General features: G+C 54.7%; 1 protein-coding gene across 1 annotated transcript; it reads left to right on the top strand.

Moving 5' to 3' along the window:
* The first annotated feature begins 14,601 nt into the window (after positions 1-14,601).
* Positions 14,602-18,777, top strand: LOC130157026 (E3 ubiquitin-protein ligase RBBP6-like). The gene is made up of 3 exons (XM_056356176.1): positions 14,602-14,772; positions 17,004-17,103; positions 18,738-18,777. Exons 1-3 carry the CDS (start codon positions 14,607-14,609, stop codon positions 18,775-18,777), a joined length of 306 nt encoding a protein of 101 aa, XP_056212151.1. The 5' UTR covers positions 14,602-14,606.
* Positions 18,778-19,567: the final 790 nt, after the last annotated feature.

Below are 19,567 nucleotides of genomic sequence, written 5' to 3'. Positions count from 1 at the left end.
AGAGACAGGCCTAGGGTGTAAGGTTTCTTAATCAGTGGCAGCTTTTTTCTGCCTGCATAACCCCCGTGCTGGGTCTGTTATGTGCTGCCACAGGGCGCAAATGGTTTCCCAGCGCCTTGTAACGAGGGAGGAGGCAGAAGACCTTCCTTGGGATTTCCTCTTCTCATGACAGTCGTAATGCGGGGTCCTGTCTCCTTCAGCCTGGTCCCTGACCTCCCTGATCCAGAGCCCTGTGCTCCAGGTGAAGCTCGCTGCTGCCTGGTTTCCAGCAGCGGTCGTACAGCCAGCTGCTTCGTCTTCAGGAGGGTGCCTGGTGGCTCAGTGCAGATCCCCTTCGGCGTTCCCAGGGATGCGCTGCTGTCACATTCAACTGGAGCTGACCTTGCAGAAGAGACCAAGTTTTGTTTGTTTTTTAAAAAAAGAAAAAAAGCTGTAACTATTTGTCTTGTCACTGGGATTCACTGCAGATAACTGATTTTTCAGGCAATGTATAAAGGCTCTTGGTCAGGTGTGGTGTAAGCAAGGGCAGAACACGCAGTTCCCATTCCCATACTGGCTTCTCCCCTCTAGCACACAATTTTTTTCATTTACTAATTTAATTGTTTATTACCTCAAGCCTTTGGCGACACTGCCTTTATTAACAAAACGGCCATATGGAGAGACAGCAAAACACGGAGGAGATAAACTTAAAAACAGTGCCGATGAGGGGATGCTGCTTTAGTGATTCTGTTCCTTGTTCTGGCTGACGGGCAATTCTGTTGCTCTCTGAGCAAACCGTGCAGGCTGGGGGCAGTGAAGGCTTTGAAGAGCATGTCAGCATTGACTGCAGTTCTCCCCAGCTGCTCTCACTGAAGTCGGAGCAGACTTGAATTGGCAAGAGGGTGGTTTTTAAATCTACTGCAAATTAACACCACCACCACCCCCACCCCCGCCCCCCAAAGCAGCTGAATAATTAGCCAGCGGGTCAGTGTTTGCTCCTAGTGAGACAGAGGCAGACAGTGCTGTGCCCTTCAAATGGTATCTGCAGTGCTATTTAGAAATTAGGGTTAAATTAACCTTCCAGGGTACGGGCAGCGCTAGCCCTGCATATGTGGCCTCTTCCAAGGTGAGCAGAACTTTTGAAGATGCGTAGGCTTAACTCTTTCCAGAGCTGTCCCACCAGAGCCTCATGGTGCTCCAACAGCTGACCTTTAGAATTAAACCCTTGGTTTGGGTTTAAAGGCTGTGCTGCTTATACAGCAGTACCAGTTTCTGATTTCCACCCAGTTTGGTTTTGCCAGAGCTGTAGGGAGCTTGTCATGTCGTGGCTGTTCTGGAATGTGGTACAGTGAAAGGAGAGATAGAAATGGCAAATTTTTCCCCCCAGGGCGGTCAAATGCTGGCAGAGGTTGCCCAAGGAGGTTGTGCAGTCTCTGTCCTTGGGGATCTTCAAAGGCCAAGGGCACACAGTTCTCAGCAACCTGCTCGAGGCGAGCGTGCTGGAGCAGAGGGCTTGGCCCAGAGGACCTCCACGGGTCCCTTCCAACCCCCCCCTCCTGTGTGGCTCTGTGCTTTGCTTTTCCTCCTAAAGCCCCTCAGCTCAGCCCCGATGCCCGCTGGAAAGGGTGCTGGGGCAAGGGACCATCCCAATCTCCTCCCCGAGGGTCCACCCCAGCACAAGCGCTCCCCACTCCACAAGACCCTATGGCAGACACAGTCAGGAGAGGGAAAAGATTCTTTTATTGTCAACAGCAGCTGCAGGGGCCCAGGAGTCACAGCTGTTCAGCCGGTGAAAATCAGTCGGCACCTGCAACGACAGAGTCAGAAAGCTCTGATAAGCCCCCAGAGGCAGGAAGAGGCAGGATTTGGTTCCCCCCTCTTTGGGGGACGCTGTTTCCGAGGAATTCCTCATGGCCCAGAAGGGACAGCTCTTGCTGGCCTCCACTCGAGGCCAGCTCCGGTGCCTTCTCCCCAGGGGTGATGTCCTTAGGGAGCTGTGCGTGCGCAGGGATGCTGACAGTGCCCCTGTGCCGCGCAGCAGGGCTCGATGGGGAGCCCCCGGGGAGCTGCCGTGGGGCTCATCCCAAACCCTGCTCAGCACCAGCCCTCGCCGGCCCTTGCCAGCCAGCTGGGCTGACTTAGGGCCGTGTTCAGGGCTGGGAAAGATGGGCAGCAGCGCGTGGTACGCACCTGGCCTTCCTGACGTGCTGCAGCTTCCTGCATTTTCTCAGGTTTGGGTCCACAAAATCACTTCCTCTCTTCTCCTTTTTATTTGTGCTTGGCTGTCCCTCTCCTCTGCCCAGGCTTCTTTTCTCTTCCTTTTCCTTGACTTTTCCTTCTCCTGGTGGGAGCCTGCAAACCTTTCCATCCCACAGCGTGATGAGATGGGGAAAGCCCCAAGCCCCTGCAGCGAGCTCTCAGGTCAGGCAAGGGGAGCTCTTCCTACCTGGTTTCCTGGGGCAGGCTGGTCAGTTGTGGCAGGCGTGCCAGGGACTCTGCCGTGCCCTCGGGGGTGCCTGGAGGCAAATCTGGAGGTGCCTAAACCAGAAACTTGGGAGGTAACGGGTGGCAAGTGACAGCCTGGGGTAGTGAGGGCCTGACTGCCAAATTGCTGTATGAGCTCTACAGAGGAGATGCTGGTTTGCATCGTGCACATTTTGCACAGTCCAGCCAACGCAGCCTAGACTTGATGAAGCTGCGACGGAGTAGGATTTGAGCAAAAGCCCTCTCAAGGTGGCAGCTACTCCTTTCTGTCCTTTTGTGGGTATTTTGTAGCTATGTTTTGTTTGATGAAGCAGATCACACTTAATGAAGTGCATTCCAGAAACAGCCTTTCCAGTTTTCCTTAACACGCACCACTCTGGGGGGAGAGGAGGGACCCCAAAGGCACAAGAGAGCGGCTGCCAGGAGGAGGCCCAGCGGCTGCTTGGCCTCCTGGGAAATTACTGTCCCACTTGAGACATGTTGCCCCAGCGTCTGTGGAGCTGCCGTACCTCTGCCGCTTTGGGCCCTGCCCCTGTGTCTCCCCCATCTCCGCTGTCGATGCCCAGCAGAGAGGCGTCTGCATCCAGAAAGGCTTTTGCCGGACGCTGGGTCTCTGCTGTGCCTGCAGGGCCACTTTGCTCTTCGCACCGCAGCTCTGGAAAGCAAAAGCACGTGCAGCAGCGCGACTTCTTGGAAGTCAAGAACACCTAAGCAAAGCCCAGCCGAGCCCTACACCACTTGTCTGGTCAGCGTTGAGGTTTCTGGCATCCCAAGCCCCAGTGTCTGTGACAAGCCTCAGTCCCGCCTCCTACCTGTGTCCCTGTCCATGGGTGCTGGCACCTCCTCGGCTGATGGAGGGGAGAGGCCGGCCACCTCCTCCCCAAAGATGTCCCCGCAGTTTTCAATGAGGAACTCCACCAGCACGTTCACCTGCAGACATCAAAGCCTTGGTCTCAAGCCAGGTGCCTGCAGACGTGTCAAGCAGCCTTTCCCACTGCTGACCCTTCGCCTGCGCAGGCGGCTGCGGCTGGGGGTTGCTCTTCCAGGCACCCAGCCCACCAGCACTGGCCCAAGGGAGGAGGCAGCCAGGGACCTCGCAACAGCCAAGCTCCGATGGGCCGGGAAGGCAGCACTGGCTGCTGGGTAGGGCGTACCTTCTCGGTCACCGCCAGCATGGCCTGCAGCGGGAGCAGGTCCTCGTTGGGTGGGCTCAGCAGGTTGGGCCCGATGCAGATGGCCAGGTTGCTGCAGCTCATTCTGCTGGTGGCTGCGTTGTGGCCGATGTGCTGCAGCAGGGCCATCAGCCGCTTCAGGAGGAGGAGGTTGGCCGCAGGCAACTTGTCGGCCACCCTGAGGGAAGAGGAAGACAAGGCTGATGAAGCAGAGGGTGCCCACAGCCGTCCCTGCAGCTGGCCCCAGGTGGGTGGGAGCCAGCGGCCGTGTTGCACAGCTTTGCAGCTGCCCGAAAAGACAGCTTTCTGAGGAGCCCGTGCCTTTGCAGGCAGGTCCCAGAACTCTCCCGGTCCCTGCTCACCAGGCAGGCTGCTGCCCACACTTACGCTTTCAGCTCCTCCACCTTGGCCTGCTTGCTGGCCCTCTCCATGGCTGCCATCCAGTCCTCGTAGAGGTCGACGACGAGGAGCTTGGTGGGGATGCTTCGCAGGAAGTCCTGCAATGCCAAGGGCTGCAGGTGAGCCTTTGAACGCTGCAGGCCAGCCAGGAGCTCCTCCAGCTGCACGTCAGAAGTGCTCACCTTCAAGATGACGGCCAGCAGCAGCGCAGGCTGGCTTCCTACGTCGATGTCCTTGCCGCGGTCCAGGGCCTCGCGCAGCTGCCGAAGTTCTGTCCCACCGGCAGCTCTTCGGAATATCCCCTCCGTTGCTGGTCCTTGCTGGTGCAGGACAGCCAGCAGCTCCTGCAGGAGAGGCAGGAGGCCACTTGCTTGGCTGAAGAACCAAGCGGTGGCAAGGACCAGAGCTCTGCCCCAGACGTGGTTGCCTAAGCACCACAAAGGGTCTGGGACCAGAAGCAGGTTCTGGGGGTGCAGAGCCCAGTGCCCTGTCCCCGCAGCTGCTGGGGACACGCAGGCCCTCTCCAGAGCAGCCGGAGGGACGGCTGGGGACCCCGTCTGTCCAGGCTGGCTTACCTGGATGGGCCAGGGCAGCGTGTTGTCCTCCCCACAGAGGGCTGCCAGGGGCTGCCCAAAGAGCACCCTGCTGCAGCTGGAGCCCGCCTGCCCTGGCGCCTGGGCAGCGGCCGGGGTGTGCCGCAGGGCGAAGGGCCAAGGCAGCCCCATCCTCCTCCTGCTGGTGCTGCTCCTGCTGCTGCTCCCTCCTGCTGCAGAGGAAAACAGAGTAAGACACCACCAATGGAGACCCCAGGCCAGCGGTCCCAGCGCCTGCCCTGCCCTGCGCTGCCCTGCCAGCAGCACGGTGCTGTGTGGTGCGGCAGGATGGGCAGGGAGGCAGCAGCTGGAACCGCGGCTGTGGCTCGGAGGTGTTGACTTAGAGGCTCTTGAGAGCCATCGTGCCACGGGGTCAGCCTGTGCCAGCCTTCGCCCTGCCCTCCTGCAAGCTGCGGGCAGCAGCAGAGGCTCCGTGTCCCCGCAGAAGCATATCCAGCAGGCACTGCCCAACAGTTGTCCTTGTCCGTCCAGGTGACATCCTTCCGTGGGCTGCCCAACCTGCATGGCGACACTCGGGACAAGTGAGCACAGCATTGCAGGAGGTTGCCTTGCTTTCCCAAACTCACCTGGTGCGGGGCAAAGTCCCCCTGCGTTTGCAGATGGAGCCGTCGCAGGCCCTTGCTTGGGATGAGCCTGCAAGAACCAAGAATCGGGCTGTGCTTGGAGAGCAGCCCCGCAGCAGAAAGGGCCACCAGCAGCCTGAGCGCGGCAGAGCTGGGACCCTCTGCCCTCCCGGGCTCTCTTCCCCATGTGGCAGGGTTCCTCCCAGTGTCACCAGTCAGAACGTGCTGGCGTGCTGCTGGCTTCCCAAAACTCTCTGCTCCCTGAGTGGCACCATCAGACCCTCTGTCCCTCCCGCACAAGCTCACCCCAGTCCCTGCGCATCCCGGCACAGCCAGAGGCAGGTGCAAGGCAGCCATTCTCACCTCTGCCTGTGCCTCCATCAGCCTCTCCAGGCTCCTGGTGCACAGTGTCCTCCACTGGGCAGGAGAGAAGGAGGGGAAGAAGGTGAGCAGCCATGGCTCTGCTGCTCGGCTGCAGGAGCAGTGCTTGGGGACAGGGCCCAGAGCAGAGAGACACTCACGGCGTGGCGGCGGCTCAGCTCCCTCTCCAGGAGCTTGATGGATGTCAGATGGGTGACGCGGGCTCCCTTGCGTCCTTCTGGTGTCCTGTGCACCGGGAAGGGAGAGGGAGAGAGCTGGGTGAGCCCCAAGCCGTCTCTTGTCTCTTGTCAGGCAGCTGTGCCCGAGAGCTGCTCGCAGCCACGGGGGCACCTTCCCCAGCTGGGGGCTGTGTTCCCCCGTCCATCCAGCTTCTCCTGGAGCATCCCCCCGGCTTACCCCAGCAGCGTGGCCACCCACAGCTCCTTCAGTGCCTGGGATCTACAGATAGAGAGGAGAGAGAGCGTCAGGCCCTGCTGCCCCCAGCCCTGGGCAAAGGTGGGTGCCTGCACAGCCCTGTGCTGTGGGGCAGGACAGAGGCGCTGTCCAAGCCCTGGGTCGCTCTGTCCTGCCTGAGCGGCTGCATTTGCCCTTCCCTTCTGGGGACCAAAAGGTGACCAGGGGATGCAGGATGGGGAAACATCCCACATCCCTCCCTCCCTGCCACCGGGCTGCCTGCTCCCTGCCCAGCTCTGCACGCAAGGCAGAGGCCTGTGTTCATGGGATGGCGTGGGCACGGCTGGGAACCTCTGCTGCCCGACCACGACTCACCCAAAAGTGGCGATGCAGGAGCCGGTGGGCCAGGCGAGGATGACAGAGGTGCTGTCCTCATCGGTGCCTTCCTCCTCCTCCTGTCCATCCTGCCCCGCAGCCTCCTTCCCGCTGCTGAGCACCCACAGCTGGTCCAGCGCCAGGCGGAGCTGTGGGCGCAGGCTGGTGCCGTGTCTGCAGAGAGCAGAGGCGGGCACTGAGCTGGAGGGGGGCTCCTTGGGCTGGGTCCCCACGCGCAGAGCCCTGTCCCCCACCTGCCCTTGGGACGGACATTGGTGCCTCCAGCACCGAGGGGCCGGGGCCTGGGGCTGGTGCCAGGGTGTCCCTGGGCCGGGGCTGGGGGCAAGGATCTGGGCTCTGAGGGTCTTACCGCAACTTGGCGACCACCAGTTCCTCGTGGAGGAGCAGAAGGCGCCTCTCGCTCCTCTTGCGGCCCCGCGTCAGCCGCACGTCCGCGCTCAGCACCGGCTCGGCGTCGCTGAGAGCCTCCCTGCAGAGCAGAGAGCGGCGGGCGTGAGCAACGCCAGTGCTGCGTGGCCCAGCTGTGCCCGCGTGTCCCCGAGCCCGGGGGGAGCCCACCTGGAGCCGCAGCAGCAGCTGGCCTGGCCCATCCTGCCCGGGAGAGGAGGGCCCTGGCCGTGCAGCGAGGAGGGGGCCCAGCCGGCGACGGCGAGGCTGGGAAGCGGGGTGCTGGTGCTGTGGCAGCGCTGCTGGGCCAGAGGCTGCCTCCTGCCAGCGCCGCTGCGTGCCAGCACGGCTCTGCCCTGCTGCCTGTGGTGGCCGTGGGCTCCCCGTGACCAACGGTCTGAGCCCAACGGAAAGTGGGCGGGGCCTGCGGGGCGGGGCTGGGGCCCTCTCCAGTATGGCCGGGCCTGCCTCGCCCCGGGGAGCCCCGCGCAGGACAGGGCAGGGGGCAAGGGCCACCTCCCTGCGCCTGCGGCCAGCGCTTTGCCCTGGGGTTTGGACAGGGTCCTGCTCGATAAAAGAAGCCGTTTTTCCTAGAGATGACCGTTGTGGCCTGAGGCAGACTCCTCTTGGTGGAGGCCGGCCTAGCGGTCGGAAGGCCTCTGGCACACAGGCCGTGCCAGGCCTCAGGCCCCAAGGCGCTGGAACTGGAGCAGGCCCAGCAGGAGGAAAAACTTCCATTTTTACCAAAAGACGGGGGGACTAGCAGCAGTCAAGAGCCGCTCGTGTCCTGCCAGGCGCCACAGGGAAATGAAATGTGTGGTGAGCTTCGGCAGGAATTGTGGTGCCCCTGGAGCACCACCCTTGCTTGGGAAGGCTTTATTCCACCTGGGTGCTAAGGCTTCACCCTTGGCAATCAGGGCTGGATGAGCGCCACACAGGAGCCCCTGCCCGGTTAGCCATGACCTTCACCCAGCCGGTGGCCGACACGGCCAGGGGCGAGTCTGTGGGGTAGGCCGTGACCATGGCAAAGAAGGGGAAAAGTAGTCAGCTTTTGATGGCCCGTGTCTCGTTTCACTGTTGACCCTAAGCAATGCCTTGCTTCAAATAGAAGTGATTCAGAGAGTTACACACCCGCCCTGTTCAGGAAAAATGCAGGAAATCAGAGACATCTAGCAAATTCTCTTGTGGCTGTTGTACACTGCAGCAAGAAGCAGCGTGGGTCCAGTGGCTAATGCTGGAAGGGGAATTCAGCACTTCTGGGAAAGGGAGATAAAGGCACTCTTGTGGGCCAGGCTGGGATTGGAGAGCCTGGGTGGGTGTCTGGGGTCCCAGCTTTCCCGCAGTGCTGACTGTGGTGCCTGCTGCTTGTTCTTCCCTGCAACGCCGGTTGCATCCACCTGCTGGGGCTGTGCTTGGGAAGGGCTCCGGGGGTGAGCAAGCCCATGGGAGAGGCCTGGGGAGAAGCTCTTCTCCAGAGATCTACCAGAAACTGTCCAGAGCATCCGAGAGGATGCTCTGTATGACAAGGGAAGGTGCCCGTTGGTCCAATGTACGAGAGCCTGCAGGGCTCCCATCAGGGTCCTTTGACCTACCCATCCTCCAGCCAGCAATCCAGGTGCTGGGGGGTCCCATGTAGGTCTCCTGAGGTACCCTTTAGCCCCGGGCAAGGTGTCGTGCCTCAGTGTGTGCTTGCAGGGCATGTTTCCTTCCTGCTGACAAGGGCGGAATTGCAGTTAAATGCCCCTGGGCGATCCCGAGCCAAGCAAACTTTTTTCTATGGGTCACACTGCTTTGCAGTCCATGTGTGTGGTTCAGCTCCTGCATGGGAGCTGAGGACACGAGGTGACCTAGCTCGGAAGCTGGCCACTCTTGCTCCAGGCAACTCCAGTTGCTTGCGTTTTCCTTCAGCTTCCCCAGCCTGATCATCTCCACTGTCACCTCCTCCCTGTCCTACAAGAAGTATCCCTATCCCAGCCATTAGGACAGTGGCACAGCACTCAGAATCCAGATCACTGGTAGAGAAGAAGGACAGAGGAAAAGAGACGTTCTCCTTTGAAAGAAATCCTTCTTTGTCCTCCTTTAGCTACTAGTGGATGAAAAAAAGGGGGACAGAATTTCAGGCCAGCCACAGCACTGGCTTTCAAGCCTGAGCTTGTCATCTCATGGCTGTTCTGGAATGCGGTACAGTGAAAGGAGAGAGAGAAATGGCAAATTTTCCCCCTCGGGGCGATCAAATGCTGGCAGAGGTTGCCCAAGGAGGTTGTGCAGTCTCTGTCCTTGGGGATCTTCAAAGGCCAAGGGCACACAGTTCTCAGCAACCTGCTCGAGGCGAGCGTGCTGGAGCAGAGGGCTTGGCCCAGAGGACCTCCACGGGTCCCTTCCAACCCCACCCTCCTGTGTGGCTCTGTGCTTTGCTTTTGCCCTGGCGGAGATCTTCAGGGACTTTGTGCTCCGTTTTGTCTTGCCTTAGGGGTACGATGTGCTGTGGTTTGGGGGCAACAAGGTCAAGTATGTCAGAGGTCAAGCGAGTTAGTGTCAAAGTGTGTTACTGTTATGGACAGAATCTGTGTTTGTTGGCCCTGTGTTCCTGGGGTTATGGCATTTTTATCTTATCTTGTGATCTGTGTGGTGGGTTTTTTTTGTGGAGAGTGTCTTTTTTCAGCTATTTTGCCTTTGTGGGGTACGGATGGGTGCCTTTGGTTTGTGTATGATGTTTCTTCTGGTTGTTTTTCTGCTGTGCTGGTGGATGGTGGTGGGCTTTTCTGTCTTGAAACCATCGATACTGGTCTAATAGATCTCCTGCAGGTCAGGCAGTGTCACTTCTGGCGTGGTCTGACTCATTTCTGGTGAGCTGGTAGGTAGGTGTGGAGGACTTGTGGTCCCTCCATGGAGAATGACTGCTAGAGGACTAACAGGGAGATCTGTGGAGGGGTGAGAGGACCGCTGGCCCATAAGTAGTGACTGTCAGAGGACTAAGTGTACTTGAATTTACGTGGGCTTCCAAATTCATGGTTATTTCTCCTGCCTTGTGGAAGAGCCATGGGAAGTCACCAGCCACACGGAAGGACAAGGGGGTTCCCAGGGGTATGTGGTTTCTTGGGTTTTGCTTTTGAGTAAGAAAGTCTTGTCTCAACATGAGTACAACTGTGAACGGTCAATTTTGCTAACTTTACAAATTAGGGAGCAGCACTTTTATGCTGTGCCTCACATGGCTGCCAGGGCACGGTGAGAAACAGCAAGAGAATTCCTTCCTGTCACTTCTCCAGGGGAGCAGCGCTGCACTTGTCAAGGTGAGGGTTTTTTGGCTCTATATGATTGAAAAGGTGAGGGGTTAATTTTCAGATCACAGAAATTAGGGAGCAGAACATTTGTGCTGTGCCTCACATGGCTGCCAGGGCAGGGCGAGAAGCAGCAAGAGAATTCCTTCCTGGCACCTTCTCCAGGGGAGCCGTGCTGCACTTACCCATAGTGAGGGTTTTTTTGGCTCTTCATGATTGCAAATGTGAGAGGTCCATTTTCTCACCACAGAACGCAGGGAGCAAAACTTTTGTGTTTCGCCTCACATGGCTGCCAGGGCACGGTGAGAAACAGCAAGAGAATTCCTTCATGGCACCTTCTCCAGGGGAGCAGTGCTGCACTTTGACAGGGTGAGCTCTGGTTCTGCATGAGTGCACAAGGTTTTGGTCGATTTTCTCACCACAGGAAGCAGGGAGCAGAACTCTTGTGCTGTGCCTCACATGGCTGCCAGGGCAGGGTGAGAAGCAGCAAGAGAATTCCTTCCTCACACCTTCTCCAGGGGAGCTGTGCTGCACTTGGACAAGGTGACTTTTTTTTGGTTCTGCACCATTTCAAAAGTGATGGTTCTGTTTTCTGACCACAGAAAGCAGGGAGCAGAAATTTTCTTTTGTGCCTCACATGGCTGCCCGGGCACGGTGAGAAGCAGCAAGAGAATTCCTGCCTGGCACCTTCTCCAGGGAGCACTGCTGCACTTTGTCAGGGTGAGTTTTTTGGGCTGTGCATTATTGCCACTGAAAAGAGGTCAGTTTTCTCAGCACAGAAAGCAGGGAGCAGCACATTTGTGCTGTGCCTCACATGGCTGCCAGGGCAGGGTGAGAAGCAGCAAGAGAATTCCTGCCTGGAACCCTCTCCAGGGGAGCAGCCCTGCACTTTCCCAAGCCATGTTTTTTGCTTCTGTATGAGTTCTAAAGTGCTGTGTCAATTTTCTCACCACAGAAAGCAGGGAGCAGAACCCTTGCGCTGTGCCTCACATGGCTACCATGCACGGTGGGAAGCAGCAAGAGAATTCCTTCCTGGCACCTTCTCCAGGGGAATTTCCCAGTTCCCGAGAGACTCCTGGCACCAGCTGCAAGGGGGCTCCCAGCCGAAGGGAATTGGGGTGGGAATTGGTGATGTCTCCTTTCCTTAGGCATGTTAACACTTTGGAATAACAATTGGATGCTTCGCTTCTGTTGCTCTTTTCTCATATTGCTCACAGTAACTGCTACTGGTTCCTTTTATCATATTGCATGCTATTTTCTTTTATTGTAATATAAGAAACTGCGTTTGATATATTCCATCATTTGATATATTTGATAGATTTGATTATATTTGATGTAGAGTTCAGCTTTGCTGTGTATCCAGTCAGTCAGCAAAACATAATTTGGCGTAGTCGGCATCGTATGAAGTAAAACTCTCTCTATTTAAGAAGAAAAAATGTTCCTCGACTTGCTATTGGCAGGTGGGAACCATTGCCTTACGGTGTTTGGGCCAGAGTGGTCTGGTGGTGCTGGGCAGTTGGGCCGTGCCAGGGACAGAGGGACGGGGGCAGGGGAGGGGGGCGGGGGGAAGGGGTTTAGGGACGGACGGGTGGGAATGGATGAAGGTGTTTAGGGATGGAGCGGGGTGTGTGGGGGTGGGGCAAGGATGTGTGTTTGTGGGAGTGGGTGTGGGGGGGGTGGGGGGTGGGGGGAGGTGTGTGTGTGTGTATTGATAAACCGGGGGTGGGGGCGTGGGGGGGGTTGAGGGTGTGTGTGTTATTTAGAGAACAGATTGGGGGGCCTGGGGGAAGGGTTTTAGGGACGGACGGGGGGTTAATGGAGGCCTTTAGGGAAGAACCGGGGGGTTGGGGGAAGGATTTTAGGGACGGGCCGAGGGTGGGGGAGGGCTGGACCAGGGTCTGGGGGAAAAGGTTTTAGGGACAGGGCGGGGAGGTGGAGGTGGGGGATGACTTCAGGAACAGCCAGGGTGGAGGAGGGGGTCAAGGGAAGTCTTTCAGGGTTGTTTGGGGGGAAGGATTTTAGGGACGGATGTGGTGTCTGGGCGGACGTTTGATGCCACCGTATAGATTCCACTGTATATACGTTTATGTCCAGGGACTCTGTTAAGGGAAGGCTGCTGGCTCGGCAAAGGGACAAGATGTCTGAGCTCCCCAGTTACCACACTGATTTGGTGTTTAGCTCTACGTTAAACACACCTGCGCACAAAGGTTAGGCCAAGCTGACTCTCTAAAGCTGTTAGAAGTGACAAATTAAGGGACCTCTCATCCAGGGAGTCAGCCTTGGGAAGGATGGGGAACAAAGAATGGATGGGGAAAAGATCTCCGTTCTCTTCAGTGATGCAGAAAGAGCCTCTGGGTGAGGACGTTGTGGCCACAGGAGGAGACAAGCCGATAGAGTGCTGCGATCCGCAGACTGTTGGTTGGAAGTCGGGCAGAGGTAATTGTTGTGGGGGGAGATCGCGACCTCTGACTCAGATAGCCCCCCGAGAGAGGGCAAGGCCCCGCTTGGGGAGCATGGGGAGCTAGTAAAAAACCTCAGCAGTGCTGTCTGAGGGTGTGTGCTCATTTGTATTAAAGCAAGAAACTTGTAACCCATCCTGTGCCTGACTGAAAATGCATGTGTAATGCGCTGAGTGTGCAAGTGCTCTGCTGTCCATAGCGCGTGCCCTCGAGTAACTGGGTGAGCACGCTCAGAGGAAACATTCCCCCGTGCTCCCAGCACTGCCATAAAGAATGCCTGCCTTCTGAAACTTGCAAGCAAGGCTTAGAGGGTTTCTCTCCATGACCGACTTTATGGCATCATTCCCACCATACTGGAGAAAGCAAATCTTTTTTTGTTTGGTGGTGAAAGCAGCTTGGGCAGTGTCACTGATGTGCAGCACTTTTTTAACCTCAGGTCTAAAGTGCCACCGGTCCCACCGTGGGGTACATCCTTCCTCAGGCTTTCACCAAACGGAAAGGATGCATCAAACCCACCCCACAAACACGTCCTGCACTTTTTTTATCTTTCCTGGAATGTGGGGACATGACCCTGCTGGGCCATCAGTGCCACCTGCCTGGGAGCCAAGATGGTGCCTTTGCATTCCAGGCTAGGAACTTACCTTCTTTTTTTCCTTTTCAGTGACTTTAGAGCCATCCTTAGGGAGGCTGGTTAAGCTGGTTTACTGCACAGCTGGTCGCCAGTGGAGGGAAATGGTAAGCTCCGCTGTTGCCTTTGGTGTTTACTTGTTACTGTGTCGCTCATTTGAGGGATCTTCTCATGCCCCGGCAAGCAGAAGCTATCACTCCACTTTAGGCCTTGGTCTAATAGTCATGCAAAGCAATATTGAAAGTCATTCTGAGGTCTGGAACAGGCCCCAATATGCATTTTATAAAAGTGCTTCTTGGCTGCTGTTTCTCTTTGTATGGGTTTTTTTCCCATTTCCCCAGACTGCTGAAGCTCTGAAAGGCGCCGATGAGCTGCTCTCCCTCAGTTTGCTCCTTTGCCTTTGGGGAGTGCGGTTCATGTTTTCTTCATGGCTTTGCAGAGGAGAAAATCCATGAGTACACCACCTTGGTTTTTTCACCTAAGCTAATTTCAGAAACTGCCTCCTTTAACTTAAACATGAAACTCTTCTTCACCTCTTTGTGCACTTGTAGAAAAGCAGGGTGGGGTGGGGGGTGGGGGTGTCTTCAGGAAGTGCCTGCAAAAGAGCCTTTGGGAGATCCTGTCCCTTGACTCACATGTGGGGTAGTGAAGAGTCTGAGAAAGTCATGGGTGTTTTGGTGTTCACCTAAGCAGGTTTTCGTTTTGGTTTTTTTCTTTTTTCTTTTTTATCTTATGTAGCTTATGTCACCAGGTAGTGACAGCCTGGGGATGACAGGAGGGGACAGCAGGCAGTGGCAGTGTGGAGTGTGACCAGAGGGGACTGTAGGCAGGGACAGGCCTGGGGGTTACCGGAGGGGACAGCAGGCAGTGACAGCCTGGGTGGTGACAGGAGGGGACAGCAGGCCATGACAGCCTGGGAGGTGACAGGAGGGGACAGCAGGCCGTGAAAACCTGGGGATGACAGGAGGGGACAGCAGATTGGGACAGCATGGGGGTGACAGGAGGGGACAGCAGGCCATGACAGCCTGCGTGGTGACAGGAGGGGACGGCAGGCAGTGGCAGCATCGAGGGTGACAGGAGGGGACAGCAGGCCGTGACAGCCTGGGGGGTGACAGGGCACGGGGCGGTGACAGGCTGGGGGACAGCAGGGACACCGGCGGCCCAGGCGGGGCTGATGAAGGCCCCTCCCCCAGGGGCGCTGAGTGGCCCCCTGAGCCCCTCTGTCACAATGCGGAGCCGCCTGGGTTGCCATAGCGAGCAGCTTGGCCTGGCAGCGCTGGTGCGAGGAGGGAGCGGAGGCCGAGCCAGGGCCTGTCCCCATCGTCCTCCCACCGGGGCTGCGAGGAGGAGCCGGCGGGCTCAGCCCGTGCTGCTGGCCCCAGCCCCTCGGTGGGCCCTGACCTGCTGTGGGGGCCGCGAGGCCAGCTGCTGCGTGAGGTGCCATCGCGGAGCGGGCACCGCCTGGCCCCGGCCATGTCGTGTGTCCACTACAAGTTCTCCTCCAGGCTGAACTCCGATGTGGTCACCTTTCACGGCCCCCACATCTCCCTGCGCGACCTCAGGCGCCAGATCATGGGCCGCGAGAGGCTGAAGGCGACCCACTGCGACCTGCAGGTCACCAACGCCCAGACCATGGAAGGTGCGTGGGGGCGGCAGGCGCGGGGACCGGGGACCGGCCGGCTGGCGATGGCGCAGGCGGCCAGTGAGGCGGTTGGGCCACGGCCGGCAGCGGTGACTTGTGCTGGGGCCTCAGAGCTGCTCTTCCGTGGTTGTGCGCTGGCAGCTGCCGTCAGGGCTGTGTGCGCAGCCAGGCACAGCAGCGTACGGGGTCCGTGTGCGACACCGCGCGTGGAAGAGGTTTGGTTTCTGGGAACCCTTCTAGCTAAAACGATAAGGGAATGTGGGACAATGCCTTGTCATCACAGACCTGCCAGATTTCTTTGAAAGCCGGCAGAGAAGGCTGAACATGATAGAAAAGGAGTGGGTGGCTAATTTAAAGGGGCAAAAAAAGTGGGTTTGGTGACTGAAATTTGTCTTCAGCTACTTTTACTCCACCGCATTGGAAAAGCGGTGCTTGGCTGCTGCAGAAACTGCTCAGTAGCAACGTTTTGGATCAAGGGTGTATCTGTGAGTGAGAATCTATGCAGACCCTGGAAAGCCATCTTGTAGACGAGTGTTCTGTCTAAAGTATACTTGGCATTTCTTGCTAATACAGCTTCTTTGCTGCACCATGCTACACATTCATTCAGATGCTGTTGAGCATCATTTCTTCATTTCTTTCAAACGGTGCATTTTTGTCGTGGTACTGCGTGTTAAACGGTGTCAGGGCAGTACTGAAGTTTTATGGCAGATCAGTTATGGTGAATATACCTAGAAATGTTCTTAGAGAAACCCTAAGTTCTTTTGAATCTGAGAAATGGTGCTTGATTCTCAGAGACGGTAATGGTTTTGTATTACTTAGTGTGCTGTTTCAGTTTGGTAATCTACCGTCTGGCAAAGCTTGCATGTGATTAAAGACTTTGGAATATGACTTGTCAGAAATACAAAGACTTGGAAACCATCTCCATTCCTTAAACATTCAAATTTTATCGGTTGGGGTTTTTTTTCTTTTTTCTTGTGGTTCTGTGACATTCCCACAACAGTCTTGTCTTTACAATGTGTACTCATAGGATTTTTTCCTCTTCCTCTTTGATGTATTAAAACTTAAACAGAATAACATGCCTGCTGCGGTAACTGTAACTTTGGCTCCAGCCTTTCAAGTGGTTGGACCTAAACACGCTGTTTACCTACAGATAGGTAAAGTAGGTTCAGGAGAGTATCTGTGAGCAGACTTAACAGCACGGTGTTAGGGGTCTTGGGGGTGTTACGGGATCGCGTGTCATATACAGCAGTAGAGACAGACATGCAGGTAGAGGCAGACGTACAGGTTGTGACACAGATGCTTACTGGAACTTTTGTAAGGGTGTTTTCCCCGTGAAAATGCAAAAAATCCCCCAGCGGTTGTCAGAGCAAAGCTAAGGAATACATTTCGGTGTCATTTATGTGTATGCCAGATTTTGGGGTTTTATACATAACCGTGACTTTCCGTTTTTATTGGACAGCATCTACGTGCTTAAAGTCACCTTCAGAAGATGAAGGAAAGAACTAGGCCTGGATGCTCTGCCTAAAGGGGGTTCTTGGAGATCCTCCCTGTGGAGATATGGTAGTGGGTTTTATAACTTTGTGCAGGAGTCCTGACTAAATGTTGGCATGATCTTGGAAAGACCCTTCAGTGAACCTTGAGTGAAGATGGCCAACTTGTTCAGAGTTTTCCGAGCCGCGTGATCACGGAAATCTCGTAATAGAAGCAATGCTAATAGAAGCTAAAAGTAAACAGGATTTTACACATCACTGGGGGGAAAAAAAAGAGATGGTGGACTCTTTTTGAAGATGGTGGGAAGGCAAAATGGATGGTTGGGATGTGTTTTAAAAGGTGGGAGGCGGGGTGGGAGTGTCCTCTTCCGTGCTCGCTATTATAGAGACATGTTCTAGGGTTTTGTAAGCTAACAGGAGCAAAAGCAATGAAAGTTAGATCAGGAAAGAGCCTCATGTTTTAGCAGACTCTGCTTTAGTGACTTTAGAGACCATTTTGCTGTTGGCATTGAAACGATTCAAAACAAATGGAAAAGATTTTGCTGCTTGTGTTTGACTATCAGACCTGAAGATTTCTGGAAAGGTACCGTGAGTGTGTGGACATGATAAAAGCATGACGCTGTGTGTAAAATGTTGCTTTTCTATCCGTAAAGGGTTCCCTGAAGTGCTATGTCACGACATATTAATATCACTCTTACGAACTGACTGATGCTTTCTCTGTATTGATGTTGTTTTCAGAATACACAGATGACAATGCCCTGATTCCAAGGCACTCATCGGTAACTGTTAGGAGAGTCTCTGTTAGAGGAGTTAAAGCTACCGGCAAGACAGACCTTGGGTAAGTAGCCATAACGCGTTGTGTTCTTTGGGAGGGGTTTCAGTGTGTTCACCTTCTTTGTGGCTGTTGGTTTACGGAGGCATTCCGGTTGTCTCTTTCTTGTTAAAGCTGCTGTTAAATTGTGTTGTGACAGGGCAGATCTGAATGTATCTGTCCCAAAGCAGACTTAGATTTTTCAGCCCGCTGGGACGTGGCATTCAAAGTCCAACAGTGGTAGCTGTTCAGACGTTTGAATTGGGTTTGTTCTTGGGGTTGGTTTTTCTGAGAGTCAAGTTCTCCATCCTGTTTCCTCTATGCAGAGAGATTCCTTATTTTATGCTTTTGCTTGTATTGCTTTTAGAGTAAACGGAGAGACACATTGCAGTGTGAACTGGTAATTGGTTCCCATCTGCCAGCAGTCCGAGTCCCAGTGTTTGACTGCTTCCTTTGTTTGGGGGCGGGGGGGCAGGGTATTCTTACACCCCAGAGGGGTGGGGGTGGCGGGGCTGCATGCTGTCTCCAGAGGAAAGACTGAGAGTGGCCAGCTGGCAAACCGTGCGAACAAGAAGTTTCATTCTTAAGTGATTCCTATTAGTTTCCTAAAGACAATGCCTGTGTCGGGCAAGAGAAAAAGAGCAACGTCCTAAAGCGTATTGCCTTTTGTGCCAGGACGGTGAAGGAGCAGTTGATCTTTTCCAAACCTGAAGCTCAGAAAGCAGTTGAGCACATTCCCAAATGTTGGTAGTTACCTTTCTAAGTTTGATTTCACCCTAAGCTGCTCTCTGTGCTCCAGGTATTACTGCTGTATTCCTCAGATTTATGGAGGACAGAGATCTGATTACAATTGCAGATATTCAAATGTAAGCCTGACTACAGCATTGTTGCTGGCATCGATGTATTCGTTCAGTCCAGTTCTGTATCAGCTGCATCAGCATGGTTTGAATGGTCATGTTTTCCAGCCTTCTTCAAGACAGACCTCTCCTCCACCATTAGTAGATATTATTGACTTGTGGTTATGCCGTGTCTTTCTAATGTTAGTTCTCAATAAATAAAGTATACCGGCGAGTTTCAGCGTGTCTCAAACAAACAGTACAGCAGCATCCTAGTACCCATGAAGCATCTGCAAGCAAACCCCCCTGAATTTATGTGGCTCTCCTGTAAGCTTTGGGCATATTAGTGCTTTCAGGCACTACCAAGAGTTTCTGGATGCCACAGCGCTGTGCTGCTAAGCATGGCCTTGTTTGGGGGGTTAATTTAGATCGGGATGCTTAGTGCTGTCTTGTCAATATAGCCTCCATTTCTGGTTGGATGACACCCTCTCCTGGTTTTGGAATGCTGCCCTAAAATGAGAGGCTAGGTGCCACTAGCATCAAAGATCCAAGAAGCACCTGCACGTGGGGATAAGGGATGAATGCCGCTGCTCTGCTAAAGTTGCAAATGGATCAGGCAGGTCAGCTTTCTATTCCTTCAGCTGGAACCATTGTGGAAACAACTGGTAGAGTTGTTAATGTTTGGGAATGGTGAATGCATGCTGTCATGGTGGAGAGGCCTTCAGGAATGCGTTAGTCACCTTGTAGTATCTTCCTCAAGGCAAGTGGATGAAGAAACCATGGTGTGGTAATCTAAAGCTTTTCCTCGCGCTTCCTCATCTTCAGGAGGTACGTGGCTGTACTTGCGAGCCTGGTGGTGGTGTAGCAGTGGCAGGAAGTATGAGCCTTTCTATTTGTGCAGGACTTGCACAGCAGCCTTTGGGTTGCCTCTGCTCGTGGGACGCTTTGGATGAGGTATGAATTGTTTGTTAACTAGATGGGCGGTTGCATGTTTGATTCATGAGTAGCATGCAGGTACAGACCAATGAGTATGTGGAATCTCGGCAAGGGCTTGTGTGTCATAAGTGTTCCCTAAAATATTGTAGCATGTTCAAGATGATCTTAAAGGAAGTTCTGGTAATCAAGACTTTTTTTCTTATTTTTTTAACACAGGCCTCCTCGATCTCAGAAAATCCTAGGAACTGCTTTCAGGTGATGTTTCTACTGCTATTTGTAGTCACTTTAGGCTAAGTATGGTAGGTACCTGAACACAGTGCTTGGGCTTCCACCAAGAAACACTTTTCTACAGACAACTGTTCTCGTTTTGTCAGAGGAGTGTAGAAACCAAAGTGCTCTATCTGGTACCTATTTGTGGTAGTGGGGCTATACAGATTGCCTGAAGGTGCCTTCGTATTTGGATGGCTGACTATTTAAGAACAGAAAAATGTAGCACAGTCTTCACAGTTTTGGTACTTAGAGAGCAGAAAGAAAATATCTGAGGACTTCTTCTTGCACTGCTGTATTCTGTATCTTAGAGTCATTGGGGGCAAAGAAGGAATGGGATTTTGGGTTTTATTTCAATTGCACTGAATGCACCAGGAGAGCACACTTTATGTATAGAAATAAATTTCCGTATTCATAAGACTACCAGTACACAATGTTTTGATGTTCAGGTT

The sequence above is a fragment of the Falco biarmicus genome, chromosome 11 (assembly GCF_023638135.1).
Source record: "Falco biarmicus isolate bFalBia1 chromosome 11, bFalBia1.pri, whole genome shotgun sequence".
NCBI classification, from domain to species: Eukaryota; Metazoa; Chordata; class Aves; order Falconiformes; family Falconidae; genus Falco; species Falco biarmicus.
This window is presented reverse-complemented; position numbering and strand designations above follow the sequence as displayed.

Coding starts and splice junctions, on each gene's coding strand:
- LOC130157026 (XM_056356176.1), top strand. CDS start 14,607: ATGTCGTGTGTCCACTACAAGTTCTCCTCCAGGCTGAACTCCGATGTG. Junction 14,773..17,003: donor CAACGCCCAGACCATGGAAG/GTGCGTGGGGGC, acceptor TGTTGTTTTCAG/AATACACAGATGACAATGCC. Junction 17,104..18,737: donor ACCGGCAAGACAGACCTTGG/GTAAGTAGCCAT, acceptor CCTCATCTTCAG/GAGGTACGTGGCTGTACTTG.